The sequence below is a fragment of the Pristiophorus japonicus genome, chromosome 4 (assembly GCF_044704955.1).
Source record: "Pristiophorus japonicus isolate sPriJap1 chromosome 4, sPriJap1.hap1, whole genome shotgun sequence".
Taxonomy (NCBI): Eukaryota; Metazoa; Chordata; class Chondrichthyes; family Pristiophoridae; genus Pristiophorus; species Pristiophorus japonicus.
This window is the reverse complement of record NC_091980.1, coordinates 311037854-311053389: the sequence shown is the minus strand read 5'-3', so window position 1 is coordinate 311053389 and position 15536 is coordinate 311037854. Positions and strand designations below refer to the sequence as shown.

General features: G+C 54.1%; 1 protein-coding gene across 1 annotated transcript; it reads left to right on the top strand.

Moving 5' to 3' along the window:
* Nucleotides 1-973: 973 nt before the first annotated feature.
* On the top strand, nt 974-13905 carry LOC139262406 (probable G-protein coupled receptor 132). Its single transcript, XM_070877602.1, has 2 exons — nt 974-1079; nt 8475-13905. The coding sequence occupies exon 2, from the start codon at nt 8524-8526 to the stop codon at nt 9553-9555; it is 1032 nt and encodes a 343-aa protein (XP_070733703.1). The 5' UTR covers nt 974-1079; nt 8475-8523; the 3' UTR covers nt 9556-13905.
* The last annotated feature ends 1631 nt before the right edge of the window (nt 13906-15536 follow it).

Sequence of the window (15536 nt, the reverse complement as noted above, 5' to 3'; positions counted from 1 at the left end):
ACTGGGTCCGTGCAACAGAGCAGGTCTCCAGTCGTCCTGGTTAACTCTTGCCACTGGACCAAGACCTAGCTCTGTCAAGCCCGTGTGGTGGCTGGTGTACAACGGCCATCCCACGTTACAAAAGGATATACTTGCTTTGGAGGCAGTTCAGAGAAGGTTCACTAGGTTGATTCTGGGGATGAGGGGGTTGACTTATGAGGAAAGGTTGAGGAGGTTGGGCCTCTACTCATTGGAATTCAGAAGAATGAGAGGTGATCTTATCGAAACTATAAGATTATGAGGGGGCTTGACAAGGTGGATGCAGAGAGGATGTTTCCACTGATGGGAGAGACTAGAACTAGAGGGCATGATCTGAGAATAAGGGGCCGCCCATTTAAAACAGAGATGAGGAGAAATTTCTTCTCTCAGAGGGTTGTTAACCTGTGGAATTCACTGCCTCAGAGAGCTGTGGAAGCTGGGACATTGAATAAATTTAAGACAGAAATAGACAGTTTCTTAACCGATAAGGGGATAAGGGGGTTATGGGGAACGGGCAGGGAAGTGGAGCTGTGTCCATGATCAGATCAGCCATGATTGTATTAAATGGCGGAGCAGGCTCGAGGGGCCGTATGGCCGACTCCTGCTCCTATTTCTTATGTTCTTATGTTCAACATGTAGTGCGGGACCTGGAATATCAGGTCCCTCATTGAAAAACCGGTGAACTCATCCCTTTTCGGTTTGGAAGCAAGTCATCCTCGACACGAGGGACGGCCTATGATAATGATGATTGTATAAAGATCACATGCCGCGCTGGGGATGCTTATGACTGAAGGGAGGGTGCCTTGATTGTGTCGGTAGCATGTCTCGAGCAGTTTGTGACAATCATACTTGCAGGCTTTAAAGACGTGCCTTTTATGGCTGTTTGGTAGGAGCTTTGTGTGGTGTGAGGTTGGGTAGTAACTGACACAGCGTTTCCTATCCAACAGCACACTGCCACTTCCTGTCTGCACTTCGAGAATCTGTTCAGCGAGGAGGGTAAATTAGTTGGCGCGTGAGGCTCCCTGTCGACCCCCTTCTGTGGCAAACCTTCCTCCGAACAGGTAAATGGTTCGGCTTATTTATTCTTTTGCGTGGAGCTTTGTCAGAATGTCGAGCGGTTTGTCTGGTCCGCTGTCTGGTTTGCCGCACACGCTGATGTCTCAGAGCGGTAACAGAGCCGAGATAAATCTGAATGGAGCAGGGGAGCTGCTCCAGCAGCAGCACGTGTGGTGACTGGTGGGGAGCTGGGCGGGCGAGAGGGCCCACGAGGGAGGAGGCCAGCCAAGTTCAAGCGCACCAGAGGGAATGAGGGAGCAAAGAGAAATGAGACCAGTTACACAAGAGTTCCAGAGAGAGAGAGAAAAAAGGGAGGAGAGACGGAGGGAACGAGCAGCGGAGAGAAACTCGGAGAAAATGGGGTCAATTTTCACTTCTATCTCCTGACGTTAACAGTGTGGGGGGCGTGGGGGGGGGGAGGTTACAGCCTCAAAATGGGGCCGGTATCGTTACCCCAACTCCTACCGCCCCTCACTCCCGTTAACTCCAAGCGAAGAGGTTGACATTTTGAAAGGGGGGTCTGCCACTGTGAGGGTGGGAGGGGGGGCGGGGGGAGGCTGATAAACTGCCTGACACGCGGGTGCTCTTTTACCCGTGCAATTCCGCGTCCCAACGTCAGGGAGGCAGTACTGAGGGAGCGCCGCACTGTCGGAGGGGCAGTACTGAGGGAGCGCCGCACTGTCGGAGGGGCAGCACTGAGGGAGTGCTGCACTGTCGGAGGGGCAGCACTGAGGGAGTGCTGCACTGTCGGAGGGGCAGTACTGAGGGAGTGCTGCACTGTCGGAGGGGCAGTACTGAGGGAGTGCCGCACTGTCGGAGGGGCAGTACTGAGGGAGCGCCACACTGTTGGAGGGGCAGTACTGAGGGAGTGCTGCACTGTTGGAGGGGCAGTACTGAGGGAGTGCCGCACTGTCGGAGGGGCTATACTGAGGGAGTGCCGCACTGTCGGAGGGGCAGTACTGAGGGAGTGCTGCACTCTCGGAGGGGCAGTACTGAGGGAATGCTGCACTGTTGGAGGGGCTGTACTGAGGGAGCGCCGCACTTTTGGAGGGGCAGTACTGAGGGAGTGCTGCACTGACGGAGGGGCAGCACTGAGGGAGCGCCGCACTGTCGGAGGGGCAGTACTGAGGGAATGCTGCACTGTTGGAGGTGCTGTACTGAGGGAGCGCCGCACTGTCGGAGGGGCAGTACTGAGGGAGCGCCGCACTGTCGGAGGGGCAGTACTGAGGGAGCACCGCATTATCGAAGGGGCAGTACTGAGGGAGTGCTGCACTGTCAGAGGGGCAGTACTGAGGGAGCGCACAATCACGAAGATATAATATCAGAGTAAATATAAAAGTAACACAACATTTAGGATGTGCAGTAGAGCGTACACAGGAAACAGGAATAAGGAAGGAAATGAGAGGTAATATTTTGTAACTCTTAAAGTGCATATTTTATGAATATTGCTTAATTATTAAAGCCACACTTCACACATCAGTGAAATTATTGCTGAAATTTAAGGCATTCTGTGACCACCAGGAAATGTGGAAAGCTAAATCCGTGATCTTAACCCTGAAATTGTAAATAGGTCGAAAGAAATGATTATCTCCCTGGGCAGACCATTTTATAGCATAGAATCGCATCGAATGTACAGCACAGAAACAGGCCATTCGGCCCATCTGGTCCGTGCCGGTGTTTATGTTCCACACCAGCCCCCTCCCACCCCCCTTCATCTCACCCCATCAACATAGCCCTCTATTCCTTTTTCCCTCATGTGTTTATCCAGCCTCCCCTTCAATGTATCCATGCTATTCGCCTCAACCACTCCCTGTGGTAACGAGTTCCACGTTCTCAGTTCCCCCCATTGTATTTATTAGTGACTATCTTATATTGATGGCCCCTAGTTCTGGTCTCCCCCACAGGTGGAAACATCTCCTCTACCTTGACCCTATCGAACTCTTTCATAATATTAAAGACCTCGAACGGGTCACCCTCCAGGCTTTTCTTTTCTCGGCAAAAGAGTAAAGAAAAAAGCTTCTATGCTCTACTGCTGACTGACTCCTTAAACCCCTCTCCCCTGTCTCCACCACACTCACCTACAACAACAAGTGTGAGGAGCTCATGGACTTCTTTGTCTCGAAGATTGGGACCGTCCGATCAGCTGCCTCTGCTAGTTCCCTTCCTTCCCCTAGCCCACAGGGCCAAACTTCCTCTGAGGCCCCTCCTGCCCCTAACCCTGAACTCGCGTCATTCTCCAGTTTCTCTCTGATCTCCTCCCTTGACCTCTCCAAACTCATCCTGTCCATGAGACCCACTTCCTGCTCCCTTGACCCGATTCCCACTAAACAACCCTCGATCCCTCCGTCCTTGCAAACTACCGCCCCATCTCCAACCTCCCTTCCCTCTCCAAAGTCCCTGAACGTGTTGTCGTCTCCCAAATCCGTGACCATCTTTCCCACAATTCCATGTTTGAACCCCTCCAATCCGGTTTCTGCCCCCTGCCACAATACCGAAACGGCTCTCATCAAAGTCACGAATGACATCCTCTGTGACTGTGACAGAGGTAAACTATCCCTCCTCGTCCTTCTCGACCTGTCTGCAGCCTTTGACACGGGTGACCACTCCATCCTCCTCCAACGCCTCTCCACCATCGTCCAGCTGGGTGGGACTGCACTCGCCTGGTTCCATTCTTATCCATCTCATCGTAGCCCGAGAATCACCTGCAATAGCTTCTCTTCCCACCCCCGCATCGTTACCTCTGGTGTCCCCCAGGGATCTATCCTTGGCCCCTCCTATTTCTCATCTACATGTTACCCCTCGGTGACATCATCCGGAAACACAGCGTCAGTTTCCACATGTACGCTGATACACAGCTCTACCTCACCCCCACTTCCCCCGACCCCTCCACGGTCTCTGAATTGTCAAACTGCTTGTCCCACATCCAGTTCTGAAGAGCAGAAATTTTCTCCAATTAAATATTGGGAAGACCAAAGCCATTGTCTTTGGTCCCCGCCACGATCTGCGTTCCCTAACCACCTACTCCATCCCTCTCCCTAGCATCTGTCTGAGGGTGAACAAGACTGTTCTCAACCTAGGTGTCATATTGACCCTGAAATGAGCTTCCAGCCACATATCCGCAGCAATAACTAAAACCGCTTTTCTCCACCTCTGTAACATCGGGATGAGGGAGACTAAAGGCTAAAGTTACAGCCACTTACAGCTTACAGTTAGAGAAACTTAGCACGCAAATGTTTAGTTCCAGTACCAGTAGCCACAAATCAGCCGGAACAGGAGGAGACCCATTCAGCCCCTCGAGCCTGTTACACAGGAACAGGAGAAGGCCATTCAGCCCCTTGAGCCTGTTACACAGGAACAGGAGGAGGTCATTCAGCCCCTCGAGCCTGTTACACAGGAACAGGAGGAGGCCATTCAGCCCCTCGAGCCTGTTACACAGGAACAGGAGGAGGCCATTCAGCCCCTCGAGCCTGTTACACATGAACAGGAGGCCGTTCAGCCCCTTGAGCCTGTTACATAGGAACAGGAGGCCGTTCAGCCCCTCGAGCCTGTTACTCAGGAACAGGAGGAGGCCTATCAGCCCCTCGAGCCTGTTACACAGGGACAGGAGGAGGCCATTCAGCCCCTCAAGCCTTTACACAGGAACAGGAGGTGGCCATTCAGCCCCTCGAGCCTGTTACACAGGATCAGGAGGAGGCCTATCAGCCCCTCGATCCTGTTACTCAGGAACAGGAGGAGGCCATTCAGCCCCTCGATCCTGTTACTCAGGAACAGGAGGAGGCCATTCAGCCCCTCGATCCTGTTACACTGGAACAGGAGGAGGCCATTCAGTCCCTCGAGCCTGTTACACTGGAACAGGAGGAGAGGGGAACACTTCAAAAAGCAAGAGAGAGAACAGGACCCTGGGTGTAGGGTGGGTGGGTGAGGGTTTTGAGGTGGGGTGGGGGGGTAGGGAGGGTGGGGTGAGGTGTGTTGTGGGCTGGGGGGGGTGTTGTGGGGGTTGTTGTGGGGGGGTAGGGTGGGGGTGTGTTGGGGTGTGTTGTAGGGTGGGGGTTGTGGGGTGTGCTGTGGGGGTTGTTGTGGGGTGGGGGTGTGTTGTGGGGGGGGGTGATGGAGGGTGGGTTGCAGGGGGGGGGTCGGGTTGGGGTGTATTATGGGGGTTGTTGTGGGGGGAGTAGGGTGAGGGGGTACGGTAGGGGGGGTTGGGGGTGTGTGTTGTGGGGGTTGTTGGGTGGGTGGGGCGTTGTGTTGGGATGGGGTCGGGTGGGGGTGTGTTGTGGGGGTTGTTGTGGAGGGAGTAGGGTGAGGGGGTAGGGTAGGGGGGGTTGGGGGTGTGTGTTGTGGGGGGTTGGGTGAGGTGTGTTGTGGGGGTAGGGGGAGGTGGGTTGGGTTGGGGTGTTGTGGGGGGGGTGGGGTGAGGTGTGTTGTGGGGGGTTGGGTGAGGTGTGTTGTGGGGGTAGGGGGAGGTGGGTTGGGTTGGGGTGTTGTGGGGGGGGTGGGGTGAGGTGTGTTGTGGGGGGTTGGGTGAGGTGTGTTGTGGGGGTAGGGGGAGGTGGGTTGGGTTGGGGTGTTGTGGGGGGGGTGGGGTGAGGTGTGTTGTGGGGGGTTGGGTTGGGGTGTTGTGGGGGTAGGGGGAGGTGGGTTGGGTTGGGGTGTTGTGGGGGGGGGTGGGGTGAGGTGTGTTGTGGGTGGTTGGGGGTGTGTGTTGTGGGGGGTTGGGTGAGGTGTGTTGTGGGGGTAGGGGGAGGTGGGTTGGGTTGGGGGGGGTTGGGTGAGGTGTGTTGTGGGGGTTGGGTGAGGTGTGTTGTGGGGGTAGGGGGAGGTGGGTTGGGTTGGGGGGGGGTTGGGTGAGGTGTGTTGCGGGGGGTTGGGTGAGGTGTGTTGTGGGGGTAGGGGGAGGTGGGTTGGGTTGGGGTGTTGTGGGGGGGGTGGGGTGAGGTGTGTATTGTGGGGGGGGCAGGGTGGGGGGGTAGGGTGGGGGTGGTTGGGGGTGTGTGTTGTGGGGGTTGGGTGAGGTGTGTTGTGGGGGTAGGGGGAGGTGGGTTGGGTTGGTGTGTTGTGGGGGGGGGGTGAGGTGTGTTGTGGGGGGTTGGGTGAGGTGTGTTGTGGGGGTAGGGGGAGGTGGGTTGGGTTGGGGGGGGTGGGTTGGGTTGGGGGGGGTGTTGTGGGGGGGTGGGGTGAGGTGTGTTGTGGGGGTTGGGTGAGGTGTGTTGTGGGGGTAGGGGGAGGTGGGTTGGGTTGGGGTGTTGTGGGGGGGGGTGGGGTGAGGTGTGTTGCGGGGATAGGAGGAGGTGGGTTGGGTTGGGGTGTTGTGGGGGGGGTGGGGTGAGGTGTGTTGTGGGAGGTTGGGTGAGGTGTGTTGTGGGGGTAGGAGGAGGTGGGTTGGGTTGGGGTGTTGTGGGGGGGGTGGGGTGAGGTGTGTTGTGGGGGTTGGGTGAGGTGTGTTGTGGGGGTAGGGGGAGGTGGGTTGTGTTGGGGTGTTGTGGGGTGAGGTGTGTTGTGGGGGTAGGGGGAGGTGGGTTGGGTTGGGGTGTTGTGGGGGGGGGGTTGGGTGAGGTGTGTTGTGGGGGTAGGGGGAGGTGGGTTGGGTTGGGGTGTTGTGGGGGGGGTGGGGTGAGGTGTGTTGCGGGGGTAGGGGGAGGTGGGTTGGGTTGGGGTGTTGTGGGGGTGGTGGGGTGAGGTGTGTTGTGGGGGGTTGGGTGAGGTGTGTTGCGGGGGGTTGGGTGAGGTGTGTTGTGGGGGTAGGGGGAGGTGGGTTGGGTTGGGGTGTTGTGGGGTGAGGTGTGTTGCGGGGAGTGGGTGATGGGGGGGTTTTGGGGTCAGCATGCTGAAAATGAGGATCAGAGTGGAGCTTGGCTCAGGTGATTGGGTGAGAGAGAAGGGGAGGAGATGGAGTTGTGAGTTAACTGGAGGTAGTGAAGGGTGGAGGTGGGACCCTCGGTGAGGAATGTACAATTCGCGGACCTGGTGTGGGTGCGGATTAGGGACTCGGCGGGCGGGGTGAGCGAGGAGGATGTTTATCACAGTCCGTTTCTCAACATACTTTCCCAGTGGATGAGCTTCGATGCTGTTGTGTAAATAGAGAATCCAAGTAAATCTCTTCACACTGAGGATGAGAACTGCATCACCATAGATGAAGATTCAATTGAGATGTTTAAAAGGGAGATAGAAAGTTAGTTGGGAAGTGAGGGTATTTAGAGCGACAGGGGCAGATGTTCCTCCCATTAGATGTGTTCGATTGTCCAGACTCGAAGGGATATTGGGATCGGGCGGGGTAGTGCAGTTGACGTTGAAGACTGGCCGTGGTCTTATTGAATGGCGGAGTGGGCTCGAGGGGCCGTATGGCCGACACTTGCTCCTAAATCTTATGTTTGTTATGGACGAGAGCAGAGAGGAAAATTGGGAGAACTCTTACTCGGTAGCTAGGGTGAGTAATTCTCTCCAACCAACGGCCCCCCACATAGTGCCGATAGACTGAGGGGAGGAAATTGGGAATTTACAGAAAGGAAACGAAGGGAATCGAGTGATGCGGGAAAGTGGAGTTGAGGTGGAAGATCAGCCATGATCTTATTGATTGGCGGAGCGGGCTCGAGGGGCTGAATGGCCGACTCCTGCTCCTATTTCTTATTCAGGGCAGCCAAAATGGTGGAGCCAGCTGGATAGGCCGCACCACCCTCCCCTGGTAATGTGGGAGTTACAGAGCAAAGGTCAACAGCTGTGGGTGGAGGGTGTGGCGGGGGGGAGAGCAGGGGGGAACAGGGAGGAGAGGGGGGAGGAGGGGGGTGATGGGGAGAGGGGGAGCGGGGAGGAAGGAGGGGAGATGGGGGAGAGGGATGGGGAGCGGGGGGGAAGGAGGGGGAAGGGGATAAGCACAGGGGAGCGGGGGGGGGGGAGGTGAGGAAGCGAGCGGGAGGAGCAGGGGGGGTGAGGGGGAAGCAGAGGGGAGGGGGAGGAAGTAGGGGGAGGATAGGTGAGGAGGGAGAGGGGAAGGAGGGGGGAGGAGGGAAGGGGGAAGGAGGGGGGAGCAGGGACGAAGGAGGGAGGGGAGGAGGGAGCAGTGGGGGTGAGGGGGAAGCAGAGGGGAGGGGTGAGGAGGGGTGAGGAGGGAGGGGGGAAGGAGGGGGGAGCAGGGACGAAGGAGGGAGGGGAGGGGGAGCAGGAGGGGGGAGCTGGGGGGGAGGAGGAGGGAGCAGGGGCGGAAGGAGGGGGGAGGAGGAGGAAGTGGTGAGAGTAAGGCTGAGGAGGGGTGAGGCGGGAGGGAGGGGAAGGAGCGGGGAGGAGGGAGGGGGGAGTAGGGGGCGGAGGAGGGAGGGGGGGGAAGTGGCGGGGTGAAATCGGAAAGCAGCGGAAAGAAATGCACCGGTCTATTTGGGTTTACTCTAAGGCCTTTCCTTGCCTTGTAGGTTGCGGCCCGGGACCCGTGGCTAGGATGATCCCAGCGTTTGCTCTGCAATGACCAACGCCAGCGACCTGGCGGTGTCGGCCTGCAACATCACCTATGGCCACGGGGTGGTGCCACTGGTCACCGTCTATAGCCTGGTGTTTGTCGTGGGGGTGCCGGCCAACCTCCTGACTCTGGGCCTGTCCTTCCTGAAGATCTGGCGGAAGAACGTACTGTCGGTGTACCTCTTCACCCTCTCGCTCTCCGACCTGGTGTACCTGGGCACCATCCCCCAGTGGATCATCTACGTGCTGAACCACAACCGCTGGACCCAGAGCAACATGGCCTGCCACCTGACCGGCTTCATCTTCTTCAACAACCTGTACATCAGCATCCTGCTGCTCTGCTGCATCTCCATCGACCGCTGCCTGGTGGTGCTCTACCCCATCGAGGCGCAGTGGCGTCGTCGCCGGAGGACCGCCGTGCTGGTGAGCGCCAGCATCTGGCTGCTGGTGATGGTCACCCACCTGCCCATCTTCTTCCTGTCGGGCGTGAAGACCAGCGAGGCCAAGAACGACTCCTGCTTCGAGACTTTCCCCATGCCGCCCCTGGTGGCCAAGTTCAACTACGCCCGCTTCTGCGTGGGCTTCTGCGTGCCGCTGACAATCCTGGCCGCCACCAACCTGCTGACCTTCCGTCGCATCCAGGCCAGCCCCTGCCTCAACCCCCGTGAGAAGGCCAGGGTCAAGTGCCTGGCCATCGCCGTGATCGCTATCTTCCTGAGCTGCTTCGCCCCCTATCACCTCATCCTGCTCAGCCGGGCTGTGACCTTCTCCCTGTCCAAGGACAGCTGCTGGTTCGAGCAGAAGATCTACACCGCCTCTGCGGGCTTCCTCTGCCTCTGCACCGTCAACAGCGCCATCAACCCCATGCTCTACATGTTCTCCTGCGAGAGCGTGAGGCAGGAACTCCTGCGAGACCTGCAGTGCATCAGGAACAGTTCCGCCTGCCGCTCCAACCGGCCCGAGAGCTGGGTCTCGCGGAACGGACACATTTCGCGATCATCCATGTACCCAATGGAGAATGTCACCAGTGAAAACTGACTGGGCGATTGACGAAAGAGGCTCCCTTGGTAACTGTCACTCAACATGCTGTCATGTTCTGAATTAAACAAGGCTGCACATTAAAGTGGGGAGGGACTTTCCAATTTTGCACATGGGAAGTCCTGAGGCCCATTCTGGAAACCTGGGCACGTGCTGGGAATGATTTCATGAGCGTTAAAATTTCTGCGTGTGTTTCCAATGGTAAAGGCGCCATTAGAAAAATTAAGACTTGGATTTCAAAAGCGCCGTTCACGAGCACCAGACGTGTCAAAGTGCTTCATAGCCACTGAAGTATTTTTTGAAGTGTAGTCACTGTTGTAATGAGGGAAACATGGCAGCCAATTTACGCACAGCAAGCTCCCACAAACAGCAATGTGATAATGACCAGATCAATATTGAGGGAGAAATATTGGCCCCGGGATACCAGGGATAACTTCCCTTCTCTTCTTTGAAATAGTGCCATGGGATGTTTTACGTCCATCTGAGTCAGCAGATGGAGCCTCGGTTTAATGCCTCATCTGAAAGACGCCACCTCTGAGGCACTCCCTCAGCACTGCACTGGAGTGTCAGCCTAGAATTTGTGTTCAAGTCTCTGGAGTGGGACTTGAACCCACAACCTTCTGACTCCGAGGCGAGAGAGTGCTGCCCACTGAGCCACGGCTGACACATAGGACTGCAAATGAGCCTACAGTTCATTCTCAGGAACTCCGCTGGAGATGGTAAGGTGAGGAGAATCTGTATCAACCTGATGTGCTGGAGCATGACCTAAATTATCTCTTCCCCTGGACACTGCCCGGATGGGAAAAGAGCAAAGGGGCATGGGGTTTGGGATAGATTGGCTCACTATCCCCTTTCAATGGACAGTCTTAGAACATAAGAACATGAGAAATAGAAGCAGGAGTAGACCATACGGCCCCTCGAGCCTGCTCCACCATTTAATACGATCATGGACTCAGGTCCACTTCCCTGCCCGCTCCCCATAACCCCTTATTCCCTAATCGGTTAAGAAGCTGTCTATCTCTGTCTTAAATTTATTCAATGTCCCAGCTTCCATAGCTCTCTGAGGCAGCGAATTCCACAGATTTACAACCCTCTGAGAGAAGAAGTTTCTCCTCATCTCTGTTTTAAATGGGCGGCCCCTAGTTCTAGGATTATGCCCTCTAGTTCTAGTCTCCCCCATCAGTGGAAACATCCTCTCTGCATCCACCTTGTCAAGCCCCCGCATAACCTTATACGTTTCGATAAGATCACCTCTCTTCTGAACTCCAATGAGTAGAGGCCCAACCTACTCAACCTTTCCTCATAAGTCAACCCCCTCATCCCTGGAACCAACCTAGTGAACCTTCTCTGAACTGCCTCCAAAGCAAGTATATCCTTTCGTAAATATGGAAACCAAAACTGCACGCAGTACTCCAGGTGTGGCCTCACCAATACCCTGTACAGTTGTAGCAGGACTTCCCTGCTTTTATACTCCATCCGCTTGAGATCACGGCAGGCGGTTTTGGCGCACGCTGGAATACTGAAGAATTTTCTCGGTAATTCCTCCATTATTCCAGGATCAGGACCTCATCATCATCATCATCATAGACAGTCCCTCGAAATCTTTACATGAGTCCTTAGCTGGTTGAACAGTCCAATACGAGAACCACAGTCTCTGTCACAGGTGGGACAGATAGTCGTTGAGGGAAGGGGTGCGTGGGACTGGTTTGCCGCACGCTCCTTCCGCTGCCTGCACTTAATTTCTGCATGCTCTCAGCGATGAGACTCGAGGTGCTCAGCGCCCTCCCGGATGCACTTTCTCCACTTAGGGCGGTCTTTGGCCAGGGACTCCCAGGTGTCAGTGGGGATGTCGCACTTTATCAGGGAGGCTTTGAGGGTGGTCCCTGTAACGTTTCCACGGCCACCTTTGGCTCGTTTGCTGTGGACGAGTTCCGAGTAGAGCGCTTGCTTTGGGAGTCTCGTGTCTGGCATGAGACCTATGTGGCCTGCCCAGCGGAGCTGATCGTGTGTGGTCAGTGCTTCAATGCTGGGGATGTTAACCTGGTTGAGGACGCTAACGTTGGTGCGTCTGTCCTCCCAGGGAATTTGTAGCTGTGAATCACGGGGGGGATAAATAACGGGGAACGGTCAATGTAAAGGGGAGTAGCGATCTGTACAGAGCTGGCCTTGTGTTCCATTACCCTGTTGGAATCCTCTCTCAAGCCCTAGGTGCATGCGCTGTGACTCCTGTGATTCAGCAAGCCCAGAATCTGACCACTCTAGTAGCGATGGGCATTCCCCCACAGGGTTCTGTTTCCTGGATCAGCACCTTCCACCAAAGCTCCCTGGAGCCTGGATGTGAATCTAGTTGAGGCCAAGGTTTGGGACAGTGTGCGGTGAATTCCCAATGGGGCCACAGCAGGACAGTGCTCAGAACTCAATCTGAACTGCAGCCCCACTCAGGGAGAAACTGCAGGAAAGGCAATGGATGTTCATGGGTGGTGACTTTGTCTCTTCGCTAGTTATAGGGAAGTACCAAAGGGTTCTACACCCTCACAGGTACAGGAGGAGGCCATTCAGCCATTCGAACCTGTTCCTCCATTCAATGAGATCATCGATCACCTTGACTCCATCCACCTGCATTGGCTCCATATCCCTTTACACCCTTGGCCAGCAAAACGATGTAAAACTATTAATTGGGCTCGCATCTCCTGCTTTTTGTGGGAGAGAGTTCCACACTTCAACCAGCCTTTGCGTGAAGCAGTGTTTCCGAACTTCCCTCTGACTTGGCCCTGATTTTAAGGTTGTCCTCGATTCGCCCACGAACAGAAAAAGCTTCTCTCTCTCTCTAAACCCTATTCCTTCCAAAATCCGAAAAAACTTCAATCAAATCACCCCTTAACCATCTACCGTCCAGGATGTACAAGTCTACTTTCTGCAATCTCTGCTCATAAACTAACCCTTCAAGCCCTGCAAACATTCTGACAAATCTATGCTGCGTTTCTTCCAAGGCCAGTATATCCTTTCTAAGGTTACGTGGCCCAGATCTGTACACAGTGCTCGGATGTGGTCTAACCAGGGCTTTGTATAACTGTAGCATAAGTTCCTCCCCTAACATTGCATTTTGTACTTGAGTACAACTTTTTAGCGATCTGTGTATCAGACCCTGAAGTCTCTTTGGATCTCCACCGCATCTAACTTTTATATAATCCTCGCACTGTTCCATTTTTGGTCCAAAATGGATGACCTCATACTTACCTGCATATGAACCCATCTGCCAAAGTTTGGCCCACTCACGTATTCTATCAATGTCTCTTTGTAACTTTACGTTCTCACCACACTACTCACTACACCACCAATCTTTGTGTCATGGCAAACTGGGATATGTGACTCCCTATTGTGTTATCTAAGTCATTAATAAATATATTCAACAGTTGAGTCCCCACAACAGATCTTTGTCGGACACCACGTGTCACTGCCTCAAGAATTAGTTACAATTGATGAACAAAGGAAATCTGCTCAATTATTCAGTACAGAAATATACCGTCATTCCTACCCGCAGGGCCTCTTAAATAATAGGGAACTTTACTCTGTATCTAACCCCATGCTGTACCTGCCCTGCGAGTGTTTGATGGGACAGTGTAGAGGGAGCTTTACTCTGTATCTAACCCTGTGCTGTACCTGCCCTGGGAGTGTTTGATGGGACAGTGTAGAGGGAGCTTTACTCTGTATCTAACCTGTGCTGTACCTGCCCTGGGAGTGTTTGATGGGACAGTGTAGAGGGAGCTTTATTCTGCATCTAACACTGTGCTGTACCTGCCCTGGGAGTGTTTGATGGACAGTAGAGGGAGCTTTACTCTGTATCTAACCCCGTGCTGTACCTGCCCTGGGTGTGTTTGATGGGACAGTGTAGAGGGAGCTTTACACTGTATCTAAACCATGCTGTACCTGCCCTGGGAGTATTTGATGGGACAGTGTAGAGGGAGCTTTACTCTGTATCTAACCCCGTGCTGTACCTGCCCTGGGAGTGTTTGATGGGACAGTATAGAGGGAGCTTTACTGTGTATCTAACCCGTGCTGTACCTGCCCTGGGAGTGTTTGATGGGACAGTGTAGAGGGAGCTTTACTCTGTATCTAACCCGTGCTGTACCTGCCCTGGGAGTGTTTAATGGGACAGTGTAGAGGAAGCTTTACTCTGTATCTAACCCCGTGCTGTACCTGCCCTGGGAGTGTTGATGGGACAGTGTAGAGGGAGCTTTGCTCTGTATCTAACCCATGCTGTACCTGCCCCGAGAGTGTTTGATGGGACAGTGTAGAGGGAGCTTTACTCTGTATCTAACCCGTGCTGTACCTGCCCTGGGAGTGTTTGATGGGACAGTGTAGAGGGAGCTTTACTCTGTATCTAACCTGTGCTGTACCTGCCCTGGGAGTGTTTGATGGGACAGTGTAGAGGGAGCTTTACTCTGTATCTAACCCCGTGCTGTACCTGCCCTGGGAGTGTTTGATGGGACAGTGTAGAGGGAGCTTTACTCTGTATCTAACCCCGTGCTGTACCTGCCCTGGGAGTGTTTGATGGGACAGTGTAGAGGGAGCTTTACTCTGTATCTAACCCCGTGCTGTACCTGCCCTGGGAGTGTTTGATGGGACAGTGCAGAGGGAGCTTTACTCTGTATCTAACCCCGTGCTGTACCTGCCCTGGGAGTGTTTGATGGGACAGTGTAGAGGGAGCTTTACTCTGTATCTAACCCCGTGCTGTACCAGCCCCGAGAGTGTTTGACAGTGGCACTGAGTAAATCCTTTACTAGCAATAACATCCTTCATCATGCCAATTTTGAAAACATAAACCAAACTATTTTCAAAATATTATGTTGTACTGCAAATATTATGTGGATAGGAATGTCTGACCAATTATCTAATAAATGTGTTGTATGATTATGGCTGTTTCTTCAGATGACAAATACAGTAATGTGAATTGAATAAATCTAGAATTGCAACGGAATATCTTCAATTAAGGGCTGGAATGAATATTATTTCAGGGACTGTGATTGGGCGATTTCTCAGGGACGGTGATTGGGCGATTTCTCAGGGATGGTGATTGGGTGATTTCTCAGGGATGGTGATTGGGTGATTTCTCAGGGACTGTGATTGGATCCTGCACTGGTCCAGGGGCAGGAGCGGAGCAATGGGTTCAGTTGTGCATTGCCCTCACCAAGAGCCAGCAAAGACTGGATGGGCCGAATGGCCTCCTGCTGCACTGTAAACCTCTGTTATTGTGTTTGGGGTTGGGGCTGTCACTGTTTAACACCGTGTTATAATGAGCTTGTTGGACATATGTGTCATACATGTGAATTGTAATCCCAGCGTGGCAGCTGAGGAATTTAAATTCAGTTCATTAACTATATCTGTAATAAAAAGCCAGTATCTGCAATGGTGACGATGAAACTAGCGGACTGTCATAAAAACCCATCTGGTTCACTGATGTCCTTTAGGGAAGGAAATTTGCCGCCTTACCCGGTCTGGCCGACATGTGACTCCAGACCCACAGCAATGTGGTTGACTCTTAACTGTCCCCTGCGATTCAGGGCAGCTGACCATCACCTTCTCAGGGGCAATTAGGAACTAGCCAATAAATGCTGGCCATGCCAGCAACAAAGAAATAAAAATTGAGCAGAACTAAAATTACGGGGAGGGGATTGGAACCACATCCGACCCTGCTCTTGCCTCACAGCTGTGCACGGAAACTTTCCTGCCACAATCAGTGGATTGCAACATATTTCCTCTCCCAGACCGGAGTGTCAAGGCCAATTGTAACATGACCGTCCGAACTGAGACCAGCGAACTGGGCATGATTCACCCATCTGATCGATGTATAAAAATATAACACACGCACTGACCCCTCGTTAGTGCGGCCCCTCACTGTGTGACTGACCCCTCGATAGTGCGGCCCCCTCACTGTGTGACTGACCCCTCGACAGTGCGGCCCCTCACTGTGTGACTGACCC

What these genes read in the sequence shown, in the direction of transcription:
- LOC139262406 (XM_070877602.1), top strand. Translation starts at nt 8,524, where the DNA reads ATGACCAACGCCAGCGACCTGGCGGTGTCGGCCTGCAACATCACCTAT.